Here is a 14,812-nt window from a genome sequence, read left to right on the forward strand (position 1 = left end):
CGACTGGAATCCCAACAAGAAGATGTCTTAAGGCGCATGGAGCCTCTTAGGGCCAGATACAATAGTTATAGGGCCAATCTTCCCTTTTAGAGCTTTTTTTTTGTCATATTTGTAATGCTTCATTTTAATAAAACATTCGATTTTTGGCAATTTATTTTCTTTTACCTCCTTAGTCGATGTTTATTTCATGCAACGTTGGCTTGTACGCTTTTAAGTATTTGCCATTTATTGTCATCTTTCGATTGCGACCTCCTAATTCCTTAATCGAATAAGCGTTGTTTAGAAGTACTTTCTCGACTGTGAAAGGGCCTTCCCAGTTTGGAGCCCACTTTCCGTAACATTTATCTCTTTTATCGACTGGTAAGACAACCTTCCATACGTAATCGCCGGGCATAAAAGATTTAACTCTAACTTTTTTATTATAAGCTCTAGCGATGCGATCCTTTTGCCTGGTTAGGGTATCTAACGCCAATAGTCTCTCTTCGTCGAGGTCGACTAACTCATCAAGCATCATATTCCAATAGTCTTCACTTGGAATTTCTTCTTGCCTTTGGATTCTACATGACTGCAAATATACTTCTGCTGGTAGCACCGCTTCTTGGCCGTACGCTAGTCGAAATGGTGTTGCTCCGGTAGCTTCCTTAGGTGAATTCCTGTAAGCCCAAAGCACTTGGCCCAACGTTTGATGCTAGCTTTTAGGTTTTCGACCAACATGTTTTTTAATCAAGGAGACTAATGTTTTGTTGGCCGCTTCTACTTGGCCATTCGCTTGAGCATAATACGGAGTCGAGGTTAGGAGTTTTATACCCCAAGACTCTGCGAATGATGCCCACTTTTTGGCCTACAAACACTGTGCCTTGGTCTGTAGTGAGTGACTCAGGTAACCCGAAACGATACACTATGTGATTCTGAATGAAATCGATCACCGTGTCCTGGGTAACATTTTGTAGAGGAATTGTCTCTACCCACTTGGTAAAGTAATCTATAGCCACTATTATGTACTTATGCTGCCTAGAAGAACATGGGTTAATCTCGCCAATTAGGTCTAAAGCTCATCCCCTGAATGGCCACGGTTTAATGATCGAGTGTAACTCACTTGCTGGCACATGTTGTATCCTTGCATGTTTCTGGCAATCTTGGCACCCCTTGGCATACTCCATGCAATCTTTCATGATAGTAGGCCAATACATCCCTTGTCGAAATAGGATCCACTTCATCTTGATTCCTGCCTGGTGGGCACCACATAACCCATCGTGAACAGCCGAGATCGCTATGAACGCGTCATCTTTGCTTAAACACTTCAGTAGTGTTCCGTCGACGTTCTTCTTGAATAGCTCGTTTCCCATGACGACATAGCTCATTGCCCTGTACTTTGTCTTCCTATCTGTAGTGCCCACAGGATTTTGCAAGTAATCGACAATTGGCTTTCTCCAATCATTAGGTGCCATATTGTTAATGACCAGGATGTCGAGGTCAGAGGGGTTTAGTTTTTCTTTGACCTCAATAAGCTCTTTTAGCCTAAATTTATCGACCATGTATCCTGACGCGATTTGTGCCAATTCATTGGCCTCTTGATTATCTATCCTGGGAACATGGCCTATTCCGGCTTCGTCGAATTTGGCCAACAAATTATTCGCTTTTGTGTAGTATCTAGCTAGATTTTCACTAACGCATTTGTATTCCTTGGTAAGTTGCTTTATTACCAACTCAGAATCTCCTTTTACGACAACATTCTTTGCCCCAAGGGCTATCATGATTTCGAGGCCTGATATTAATGCCTCATACTCAGCCTCATTGTTCGAGCAGTTGCTCTTAATCCTAAACCTGAATTTCGTGGGGGTGCCCCCTGGGGATACTATGAACATCCCGATTCCGGTGCCATTTTTTTATGGCTGGAACCGTCGAAGAATAGCTTCCAAGGTTGGATGCCTACGTAAGTTACAATTTCTTTAGGCAAAGTATGATCTGCCAAGAAGTCAGCAATTGTCGGTCCCTTAACTGCCTTTAGTGGGGCATAAGTTAGTGAATATTCGGTTAGGGCCAAAGCCCATTTACCAATTCGACTGTGCAAGATAGGTTTGGATAACATGTGCTTTATTATATCATAATGAGAAAAAACCATTACATCGATTGGCTTTATATAATATTTCAGCTTTATACAAGAGAAGTACAAGCATAAACATAATTTCTCGATCATAGTGTATCGAGTTTCTGCGTCATTTAACACCCTACTTAAGTAAAATATGGCTCTTTCTTTGCCATCCTCATCTTCTTGGGCTAACATACTTCCAATGGTTTCATCTGTGGCAGAGATATACAACTTCATTGGCCTCCCTCCTATGGGTGGTGCCATCACAGGTGGGTTGGACAAGTACTCTTTGAGTTCCTCGAATGCTTTTTGATGTTCTGCTTCCCAGCGGAACACATCTTCTTTTTTAAGTCGAAGAAGTGAGGAGAATGATTTAGTCTTCTCGCTGAGGTTGGCAATGAATCTCCTCAGGAAGTTGATCTTTCCCAGTAACGATTGCAGTTGTTTCTTGCTGGTTGGTGGACTTGTGTCGAGAATGGCTTTAGCCTTGTTTTTGTTGATCTCGATGCCCTTTTTATGCACCACAAAACCCAAAAAATCACCTGCAATAACACCAAAGGCACATTTAAGAGGGTTCATCTTTAAGCCATATTTCCTCATCCTCTCAAAGGACTTCCTTAGATGGGATAAATGGTCATCCCTTGATGGGGATTTCACCACAATATCATCAATGTAAACCTGCATGAAAGTTTCAATAAAATCATGAAAAATGGTATTCATTACCCTTTGGTAGGTCGCACCAGCGGTTTTTCAACCCAAATGGCATGACCACCCACTCATATGTCCCCAAGGCACCAGGACATCGAAAAGCTGTCTTCGACACATCTTCTTCTGCTATGAAGATTTGGTTGTAGCCTGAATAACCATCCAACAAACTTAAGTATTCGTGACCAGCAGCGGAATCCACCATCATCTCAGCAATAGACATGTGATACTCATCTTTTGGAGTGGCAGCATTAAGATCTCGAAACTCAACGCAAACCCTCATCTTTCCATTTTTCTTGATTATTGGGACCACGTTAGCTAACCAATCCACATATCGAGTTGTTCTGATAAATTTGCACTTGAGGAGTCTTTCGATTTCTTCCTTGATTTTTACCAACACATCTGGATGGAACCTCCTAGGTAATTGCTTGACTGGTTTCCTGTCTTCTTTGATAGGTAACTGCAATTCCACCAGTTCTCGACTAAGTCCTGGCATCTCATCATAATCCCAAGCGAAACAGTCTTTGAATTCTTTGAGTAATTTCACCATCCTACCCTTTAACTCTGGATCAATAAGAGCACTGATATATGTTGGCCTTTTTTCTGAGCCATCACCTAAGTCCACTTCTTCCAAAGGGTCCTGAGCTTCCATTTTCTTGGAAATGTCGATCGCTGGCTTCTCGAAACCCAATGGGCTATCATCATAGATGCAATCCAGCCTCAAATTACGGAGATCTTCGAATTCCTCGACACTCTGCTCGTCTTCTTCCAAATGCGTGCTATCCTTATTCGTTGTTGCCTCCTCCTGAGATGTCATTTCGACAGGCATAATTGAGGCATTAGTTTCATCAATAGCCGTTTCTTTGGCCATTCTTTCGGCCTCTAAGGCCGCCCTTATTTTGTTTTCGGTTGCGTAAGCCGAAATTCGAGCTATGCTCGAATTAATCATCCTTACCACTGGTTTGTCACTCAGTAGTGGCATCTTTTTCTTCATCGCTGTCCCATCCACTCATGGCATCAGGTTTGCATGCTTCATTGAGGTTTAGACCCCGGATGAGATCCAATGTCATTGAGTACTCTGAGTAGGGGTTGAAATATTGATTAGCCACTGTGTCCAAAGGAGCTATGGTGGCTAGGCTCTTTTCGAAATTCTTTTTACCAACGTAGCTTGTCTCTGCTAAGTAGTAACTTTGATCTGCTTGTACGTTTTCGACGACCCCATCAGATTTCCAAATGGATATACGTTGGTGCAAAGTCGAGGGCACTGCTCCCACGCCATGAATCCATTCTCTTCCCAGCAGCAAATTGTAATTGGCCTTTGAAGGAACCACAATGAACAATGTGGAGCGGGCCACCGTTCCTACAGTTATATTCAACATGATTGCCCCCAGGGAAGAACCTGTCTTTCCTTCATAATCAGAAAGTACCATATCATGTGGGATTAGGTCTGCTTCAGTTTTACCCAACTTTTTTAGCATAAACCCAGGCATCAGGTTGATTGCGGCTCCTCTGTCGACAAGGACTTTGTTAACTCCTTTTTCCTCGACTTTGGCCCAAACAAATAATGGCTTTAAATGACTCTTCATTTGCTCAGTTGGCCTCTGGAAAATAGCTCTTTCATCCTCGACAGACCCTCTCTGCATCACATAATAACACAAAGGATTGTCATCTGGCTCTTCCTCGACATAGTAATCTTCTTCGCTTTCTGTAACCTCTGAGATTCTGTTGAATTCAGCAGGTAAGATGGACACTATGCAAATGATGTTGAGGTCTTCTCCGTCACTGTCGTCGAAATCTTCGAGCATGTCTTCATCCTCATCTTCAACAGCCTCTTTCCCCTTTTCCTTGGCCGGGTTTGGTGGCACAGTTGTTCCTTGTTTAATGGCGTGGTCTAGCTGGTTGATAATCGACGCCATACTAGGTTCATTACGATGGTTGTCTTCTGGCTTTATGTCCCATAGTGAACGGAACTTGCCACCTCTTTCCCTTTCAGCTTTCCTTTTCCTTAGGAAACGTCTGAACTGAGTTCTGGTCATTTGTTCAGGAGCATAGTAGTTCCCAGAACCATAGGAGTAGCTTCGTGACACACGGGAATTGTTGATGTAAGAAGATCCCTGACCCAGGTCGATTTTCTGCCACTTCTGGTGTTGTTTTGGCCTTGGAGGTGCTGGCCTGAACCATTGGTTTTTTGGCAACCCAGCATCAGGGACGTAAGTCTTGTCTTTATTTCTCGACTTCTGGCCTCTATGGCCATCGAGTTCTTGGCCTCTTTCAACCCACTCCTCATGGGGATATTTCAACCTCCTAGACACAGGCACTTTGTCTTGATAATGCATTTTCATTTCCGAATCTTGGTAGGCCTTGGCTACAGATTTGTCGAACACGGCGCTGCATCGAGGGCACAGCATAACTTCTTTCTCGCCATCTTTGCTCCGAGATAGAAACTCGACAAGAGTTTCTCCAGCCTTGGGGTAAACCTCCTCTAAGCTCACTTCTTTCTCGACCTCCGGCTCGTCGACAACAATGTTTTCTTCCTTTGCCTCTCCGAGTGTCAAGCCCAGACCTAGCTTTTCGGAAATGTCGACCATGCCAATGTAGAAAGGCTCTACATAGTTGGCCTCAGCTATCTGCAATGGGTCAGAGTCGATCTTCAATTGGCCTTTGGCTTTTTCATCATACTTGAGCCTTCCTGAATCCAATGCCCCCTGTATAAGATCCCTGAAACGAACACATTGTGAGGTCCAATGACCAAAAAAGTTGTGGTATTTGCAATACTTCTTCCCTTTCCTTTGCTCAGGAGAAGGAAGTTTTTGGTCTTTAGGGACCACAAGCAAACCATCAGACACAAGTATATCATAAATTGCATCACATTTGGTCACGTCAAAAGTATAAGTTTTTACTGCAGGAATTGTGTTCTTGGGGCTTTCTTCCCCAAGTTTGTTTTCATATGGTTTTAATGCCTTACAAACATAAGGATCGCCTGGCTGGAGTTCAGCCAGATTAACATCATTTATGTCGACGTCTGTAGGGACTTCTCGATAAACACATGGACTTTGACACACCGGGTCAGTGTCTATGTACGCTACTTTTTCCTTCTTTGGCCACTTAGTAGTTTTGGCCCTTTCTTCGGACTTTTCAGTTTTTAGTAATTCGATGTGTCTCACTCTGTCTGCGAGTAGAGACATATCTTGAATATACTGAGTATCGATTTTCTTTCTAATGGAATACTCTAGACCACCAGCGGCTAAAACCACCAACTCGTGTTTAGGGACATGAGTGAAACATCGAGATTTAAGCATTCTAAACCTGTTTAGATAATCATCAATGGACTCTGCTGGCTTTCTTTTGACACTAGCCAGATCTTTCAGACTCACCTTGCACTCTCCCCTAAAGAACTGTTCATGGAAAATTCTTTCCAATTGGGCCCACGTATGGACTGACCTCGGGGCGAGGGTGGTGAACCAGGTGAACGCGTTCTTAGTTAAAGAACTCGGGAAGTACTTCATTTTTAAATTTTCATTAATGGCTAGATCCCCTGCCTCGATTTGGTACCTGGCTATGTGTTCTACAGTGGACTCTCCTGAATCCCCAGAAAACTTAGTGAATTTGGGAACCTTCCAACCTCGAGGAAGTTCTGATTCGAGAACTTCTTCTGTAAAGGCCGACATAAAATGGGGCCTATTCGCGAAACCTACGTTGAAGCCATGCTGGTTCAACAATTGTTCCACTACAGCAGCAACATTTTGTTGCCCCCCAGCGTTCTGGTGTCGAATTCTTTCTAGTACGCCATCAGCGTGCTCTTCCCTGTTTACCATATACACATTTTGCAATGGTGGTTGCACTGCCTCGTTTCCCCTAAACAAAAGGTTTACCCCCATGTCTTGGTGTTGTGGCGTCTGATAGCGCACAGGGGCAGGGACATGGTTAGGCAATGGGATTTGGTTAACCCCTGGTGCTGGCTGAATTTCGACTGGTGACCCCAGGGCCGTAGCCAATCGATCCATCTGACGTGCCAAATGCTGATTGTTGGCATTATTATTTTGGAGCACAGGGTTAATTAGTTCACCTATCTGTCGAGATAGCATGTTAACCATTTCATGGTTACTATCATCTACTTGCTGCCTAATGGCTTGAAGTGAACCAGTGTTCATACCTGTAGACAAATAAATCTGTGAACTGGACCCAGGGATAGGGCCAGGAGGGCTGACTTGACTCCCTAAGTTCAACATTGTTCCATTTGCCCCAAAGGGGGGTATGCTAAATGGAGGAACATTCTTGGGGAATGTCGAATATGTGCCCTGTATGCCTTGCATTACAGACATGGGCATACCATAAGGCATGTCTCCTCTCGTAATAGTTGGAACAATTTGTGCCTGCACTGATGTAGATACAGGCATTTCTGCAACAGCAGAGATTGCTACGTTCTGGGTTGGCATAGTGGTGCCAGGTCCCATCCCAGTAGACACTTCTTCATTATTATTACCACTACTTCCCCCGGGGCTACCCTGATTGCCCACGTTAGACCCTTGGGGGGAAGTTCTTCCTCGATTGCTTGCCATACTTACAGTCTTACCACTTCTCAGGTGCATATAAATCACAATCAAGGCAAGTAACAAATACCAAATAGCATGCAATAAACGAAACACACAAAACGCTTCTGTAAAACTTAGTTTTCACAAAAACGGTCCCACCAGGTGTGCCAATTTGTTTACGCTGATTTTTGGTAAACAAATATCCTCTTAGTTCGACTAAAGGAAGTTTAGATTCAGGGTCCTTTTGAGAAAACGCTTTGCCAAAGTGTTGTGTGTGCGTGAGTGTTTTTCGACAACAACGAATCGGTTCAAATAGAACTGGATTTCATTAAGCACGGGTCAATTACAAAGAAGTCACATACATCAAAATAACACAAAAGCTACAAGAAATGTGGATTTCGACAGGAAAATGCATAAAGGAACTGGAAATTAACAAGCTTAATACAAGAAAACTAAAGTGTTGGTTCTGCAACATACTCCTCCATCATCACGTTTTGCTCCTTGAGTCTCATTGATGCGGACATTTAGAGCTTTTTGGTGAATTTTCAGAGTTTGAGTTGGGAACCCCTTTCCCTGCTGCTGCTTCTTCTATTTATAGTGTTGTTTCTTCCTCCACGTTCTTGGCGGTTTTTCTTCAATGCATGATGGCTTCGTGGGTTTGAATTTTGGCGCTTTACCCCACGTTTAGCCGGTGGCTTTGCGCACGTGACTTTAATTGGTTTGTTTGCGACGTGGGTAGCCTTGAGTCGTGGGTAACCACCGCCATTTGTGGCATTGTGGGTATGCACACGTGCTGATAATCGCCCACTACTTGGTAACTGCCTCCTTCGTCGAGTTTGTCGGTTTGTCGAATTTTCCTCGCCTTCCTTGACTTTGGGGGAGCGTTGCCTAATGCGTCTCGAGCTTCATCATGGTCCTTCCTGTCGAGGAATCATCCTCCTAACACCGGTGTCGATATGCTTAGCGTTGGAAATTTCGGCTCCTCAAAGGTTTTTATTAAATAACTTTCATGTGATAACGGCATTCAGGATTCATTGGTGGAGACTGCTAAGGAGGAAGCCAGTTCATTAAGTAATATAATCGCACAAGCAACTAAGTGAGAGATAAAGTGTTACAATTGTTGGCATTTTGGGTAATGAAGAAATGTTTGGCATGATTAAGGTGTTTTCCTGTTAATTGTGTCTATGTCAAATTTTGTTGTTGTAAGTTGGATTTGTACAATAGAAAAGACAAAAACTAGGTCTCAACAGTAACATTTTATCTTCTTGAGTGGAGTTGCAATTCGATCGTTGGATGTTTCAACTTTCAAGTCTGGGTGCGTGTGAACTGTTTATTACCCATGGCCATAGCCATAGTGGTCTATTTGCTTAAGGACTTTTACCTCTACATTGCTTTGAGCTTGGATTTCAGTAGTGCTGATTAATTTTATCTTTTGTGATATATTATTCCAAAAATGACGAGTGCATAATTTCTACGTCATATGCATTTTGATGACAATGACGAATTGACGATGTTATATATTCGTAACTAAAAGTTGTGCAATGGTAATAAGAATTCATCGTGATAATTTTTTAATATGAAAGTTGTACATTGCTTTTGAAGGCAAACTCATCCTTCTAATTTTTGTTTTGTTTTATATCTCATCTATAATTTGAAAAGTGACACATCATGTCCAATATAAAGTGCTTTATTCTAGCGATGCCACTAAGTCACTAACATTGCAGAGTTTTATATATATTATATATTTCGAAGAACTTTAATTTGTACTTTTACTTAGTCAATAGATACCTTATAAAACTCTTATATTTAACGTCTTTTTCAATAATACATAGAAAACTACGTTAATGTATGATCCACCTCCACCCTAGAAATCACTATCCTTGACAATAAGGGACAAACCATATCGTCCTCATGATCTACCTTTCATTTATGAAGTTGCCAGCAACGCCATGACATCACTTGCAAGATTTAATTTCTCTACGCATGGGTAGACTTCTAGGTTCACTTCGTGTCTATTCAATTTCTCTACCTTGTGGCTGTTTTTGTATATCAAACACGTATGAGATAGCCAGAAGAGGGGGTGATAATTTTAAGGCAGCTTGTCTATCTTATCTAGCGGGGTGGACTGGAGTAAGCAGCATCACTACTCTTCTCCTTTATCATTCATTCATCCTTTCTATCCCAGTCCACCAGTAGTAATATGAAGAAAGCAGCAGCAGCAGCAAGACTAGTGTTCATCCCTTCTCCCGGTGCGGGTCATCTTGTATCTGCACTTGAGTTCGCCAAGCTTCTCCTAAACCGTGATGACCGACTCTGGATCACTCTCTTCATCCTCCAATTCCCATACTCCACCGCAAGCGAATCCGACACATCTTCCCTCTCTTCCTTCTCCGAACGTGTCCAAGTCATCAACCTCCCTCCTCCTCAACTACCACCCACCAATTCTGACACTAAACCTGGCATGGGCAACTTAATGATCACTCTCCTTGAAAACCAGAAACCCCGAGTCAAAGAAGCTGTCATCTCCAACCTCCACTCCGCCCCCCCACTCGCCGCCTTCGTGCTTGACATGTTCTGCACCACCATGATTGACGTCGCCGACCACTTCAATGTCCCTTCCATCGTCTTTTTCACCTCCGGCGTCGCCTTCCTCAGCTCGATGCTCCACCTCTACACGCTTCGGGAACGACACGACCTGGAAGCCAACGATTTGAAGGACCCGGACACCGAGGTGGCCATCCCAGGTTTCCTAAACCCAGTTCCTTCGAAGTCGCTGCCCAGCAAGGTGCTGAACAAGGAATGGGAGCAATGGTTTTTAAACTATGGGAGAGGGTTGAAGAGAGCCAACGGTTTTATCGTGAATTCGTTTGAAGAGCTTGAACCACACGCGGTTCGCTCATTCTCTGACCCGGATAATGGTCTGGTTCAAGGTATAATACCCATATATCCGGTGGGGCCCATATTGAACCCTAAGGACAACGGTGAGACTCATGAGATCCTTACATGGCTCGATGAACAACCTCCCTCCTCAGTAGTGTTTCTCTGCTTCGGGAGTCGGGGTTCTTTCGATGAGGCACAAGTCACGGAGATTGCACATGCGATTGTGAACAGTGGGGCCCGTTTCGTGTGGTCCCTTCGGAAGCCTCCACTAAAGGGCTCCATGGCCGGGCCCTCTGATTACTCTGTTCATGATTTAGCATCGGTTTTACCCGAAGGATTCTTGGATCGGACGACAGAGATTGGAAGGGTCATTGGATGGGCCCCTCAGGCCCGGGTTTTGGCCCACCCAGCCACAGGTGGGTTTGTATCGCACTGTGGTTGGAATTCCACATTGGAGAGCATATACTTCGGTGTGCCTATTGCCACGTGGCCACTCTATGCCGAACAACAGACGAACGCCTTTTTGCTCGTGCGTGAGCTAAAGATAGCTGTGGAGATTTCATTGGATTATAGGGTGGAGGTCTATGTCGGGCCTAACTATCTTCTAACTGCAGATAAGATTGAAGGAGGAATAAGGAGTGTGTTGGACAAAGATGGAGAAGTGAGGAAGAGAGTGAAGGAGATGAGTGAAAGGAGTAGGAAGACATTGTTAGAAGGGGGATGTTCATATTCCTATTTAGATCATTTGATTGATTATTTCATGGATCAGGTATGAAATCATCTTTCAAACCACACGCATGTTAGTTTCATGGCATCAAATGTAGTAGTTGTAAACTCTTCAGCTATGTTTGGAACGGATGAATATTATTATGAACTTGCTCACCAACTTCAGCTATTTTAGTCTTTAATGGATGTTGTCAGGGAAATGATTGCAACAAATGTCCATTAGCTATTTTTGGTACAATATAGCTAATGACAAAAATATTGTGCCAAAAATAGCTAATAGTTAATTCGATTTATGGTATTAAAATCAAGAGATTAATTTTTATGCACCGACGGTGTAAATAAGTTTTACACTATCATTCAGTCGCATCCCTCCATTTTGTTATCTCACAATTAATTTTGAATTTAATAATATCTAAAATATAAAATGGAAGGTTGTGATTGAATGATGGTGTAAAACTTTTTACACCGTCAGTGCATATAAATTAATCTCTTAAATCAAATTTGACTATCTAGTATCTATCAACAACAAAAATGTAAGGTGTACGCGAGTCTTAATTGAAAAGATTTCAAAATCATACACGATCATAGTCAGTGGGAGAGGAGACAACAGTGCTCTCTATTCAGATTCCAATCAATTTTTGGTACAAACTATGTTCAGTTTAAAATTGCATGGGAAACCAAAGCTCAAATTACGCTTTGGCATTCAGATAATTTAGATGCGATTTCAACAAATGCACCCAAAAAATGTTATTTTACACTCTCATATATAGAATGTTGATTTCTGAATCAGTGAATCAATTCATTGATCAATTGTTGATTATATACATCAGCTAAAAGTAAAAGAAAGTAACAAACTCTCTAACTGATTCTAACTAAGTTAACACTAGCTCTAACCAACTCTCTAATTAACACGTGTTTCATAAACTAACACGTGTTAATATAATTACATGTATTACTCCCCCTCAAGATGGAACATAGATGTTACGAATGGCCATCTTGCTTAAGATACTGGTGAAGGAGGGTAACGGGAGTGGCTCGGTAAAAACATCCGCAAGTTGCTGCTGGGTGCGAACGGGAACAAGACGTAACAAGCCTGCCTCAACCTTTTCTCTGAGTGGCAATCAAGCTCGATGTGTTTGGTGCGCTCATGGAATTGTGGGTTAGAAGCTATGTGAATGGCAGCCAAGTTATCACAATAGACAACAGTGGAACCAGTATGCACTTGGAAGTCAGTGAGCAAATACTGATGCCAAGTAAGTTCAGATGCAACAGCTGCCAAGGCACGATATTTAGATTCTGCAGAAGATTTTCTCACGGTACCTTGCTTCTTAGACTTCCAAGACACAAGTGAATTACCAAGGAAAACACAATACCCCGTTGTTGATCATCGTGTGTCAGAACAGGTAGCCCAATCAGCATCAGAAAAGGCATGCAATTTCAACGAGGATTTGGAAGAAAAGAAAACCCCTTGCCCTGCTGTACCCTTAACAGTAAGATCAAATATATTACTTCTCTCTCAACTTTCTCTCTCTAGTCTCACTTCTTTTTCACGCTCTCGCGCAACTGCTAGGGTTGCCGCCGTGCCCCTCCCTCCGGTGCGGCGACAACCTCTCCCTTTTCTTGCTTTTTGACTTCCGTTCTTCTCCATGCCTGAAATAACGAGAGCTTTCTCTCTTCCTTTGTCCCGTCGTCGCCTCTCCTTCCATGTCGATGCCGCTGCCTTTGCTCCGCCACCGCCTCGCGTTCGTCACCGGCGATGTGTCTGCTCGGTGGTGGCGTCAGGCCCTGCTCGGTTTGGTTCTTTGGAGTTCGTTGCGCCTCCCGCCGGAACCTCTTCTCGTTTTCGGCCTGGATCTGCGCTTGCCTGTTGAGGCCAGATCCAGGGGCGCAGTGGCCTTGTAGTGCGGCGGCACCTCCCTCCCTCCCCCTTGGAGTCCAGATCACTGTTGTCTTCATCAGAAGTCGCTTTCCTCTTGCTTGCTGCGTTGCGGATATGGATCTGGTTCGTGTCTCGCCATTGGCGCTCCGTCGCTACTGCGCCTTGCAAACTCGTCGTGATATGGCGACGTCCCTGTTTTTTCCCTTCGCTCCTCAGATCTGTTGATTTCGGCGTCTTTTCTCAGATTTGAACCTTTCAGAGTGTTATTTGATATTCCATCCTTCACCATTTTGCAACTTTGGTGTCGGTGGCAGCTTCTTCTGATCTGCTTTTGAGGTGTTGCGTGGTGGAGTTTTACTGAAAGTTCGATGCAGACAAGGTCGGCAGTCATGGTGCAAGCCTTCGGTGGTGTTTTGGTCTCTTTGGTTTAGGTCTCTCTGGTGCTTTTGGTCGATAGTTCGTGCGCTGTTGTATTTCTACTGCCAAGATGTGACTTCTTTTTTGTTGGGTTGTGTGACTTTTGTCACAATTTGGGTCCCGACGTCTCGTAGGTTTTTGATCTAAGTTTGTTCTCATGATCATCGGGTAGCAGTTTATCTGCTTTGTAGCATTGGATACTTTTGTACTATCGACCTTTTATATATATATATATATATATATATATATATATATATATATAGAATTCCCTGCCTCAACCAAAAGTTCATAATACTCAAGTAAGAGAAGAGGGCATCGGGTTTTTTACCTACCTCTCTCACTCTCTCTATGTTTGTAATCCCTGCAGTTCATCTTTGAATAAAAGCTTTCTTCTGTAAGTACTCTGAGTTTTCATTTTTTTTCATTATTTGCAAAATGTTTTTTAGCTTCCGCAACTTCTGGTATCAGAGCCTATTCCCGTGAGGGAAGGGTTCTGGAATCAGTAGTTAGTTTTTGTTGGATCTAATCTTTTGTTTTTCTGCAACTGTATTTCTTCTTACTGTTTTAATTAATCACCTTGTTCATTTCACTTAGAGTTCTTAAGAATCTAGTGTGAGGTATCCCTGGAGTCTACTGGTCCCGGCCGTAAAACCTGAGAGGTAGTGAGTCTGTTGGTCAGCCAGATTGGGAAGAAACATTACCCTTCTTAAGTCCCTTTAGAAATAACATGGCTAGATTAATCAAAACCCTAAGTGAAATAAGTTTAGGAAAGAACAAACAGATCATGATTCCATCAACATCCAACTCTGGTTCTAGTAACCAAGATCAAGAACTCTCTAGGGTAGCCCAACAAGAGTTAGAAATAGCTTCAATAGAAAGAGCACTTCAAAATTGGTCAATCCCTATAGTTAAAAAGAAAGAAATATATAAACAACACACTTTATTCAATAGAGCAGATGATTCTATTTTTACAATAGAATGTTGTCAACATAGTTCTGATCACACAAGTACTATAAAATTATTAAATGAAGATGTTCTAGATCAACACATTAAAGATGGTTTTAACTTCATTCATGTAGGTTTAATACAAGTAGTTGCAAAACCTAACTTTCGTTTAGGAATCAATTCTCCTATAATAGTAATGTTAAGAGATATGAGGCTATTAAAGCCACAAGATTCGTTAATTGCAGTCTTAGAATCAAACCTTCATGATGGTCCTGTTTTCTTTAACTGCTATCCAAACTATGCTATGAATCTTCAGAATAGTTGGACCAAAAATGCCATACAATTAGATCTATTAGCAAACAATGATATTTTTGAAGAAGAAAGTGATCCTTTCTCAATAATATATAGAGTATATTATAAAGTTTCAAAAATCAATTATAATTTTAAAGCTTTAAGATCTTCACCCAAACAAGAAACCATTATGCTAGAAGCAAACCTTAAAAGATCTTCAGTACAAGTTCCAAAGAAACTTACTCATGAAGAAGTTATGAGTAAAGTTCCTGAGGAATGGGTATTCAAGAATTCCCTGCCTCAACCAAAAGTTCATAATACTCAAGTAAGAGAATTGTTTCAAGAAGG

At 42.4% G+C, this 14,812-nt stretch overlaps 1 protein-coding gene and 1 pseudogene across 1 annotated transcript; both read left to right on the forward strand.

The window, feature by feature from the left end:
• LOC130732859 (AP-1 complex subunit sigma-1-like) overlaps positions 1–9,029 on the forward strand; it is a 28,460-nt pseudogene extending 19,431 nt beyond the window's left edge.
• A 179-nt stretch (positions 9,030–9,208) lies between these two features.
• Positions 9,209–11,088, forward strand: LOC130732856 (anthocyanidin 3-O-glucosyltransferase 2-like). Its single transcript, XM_057584858.1, has one exon. It carries the CDS (start codon positions 9,527–9,529, stop codon positions 10,979–10,981), a length of 1,455 nt encoding a protein of 484 aa, XP_057440841.1. The 5' UTR covers positions 9,209–9,526; the 3' UTR covers positions 10,982–11,088.
• Positions 11,089–14,812: the final 3,724 nt, after the last annotated feature.

The sequence above is a fragment of the Lotus japonicus genome, chromosome 1 (genome assembly GCF_012489685.1).
Source record: "Lotus japonicus ecotype B-129 chromosome 1, LjGifu_v1.2".
NCBI lineage: Eukaryota > Viridiplantae > Streptophyta > Magnoliopsida > Fabales > Fabaceae > Lotus > Lotus japonicus.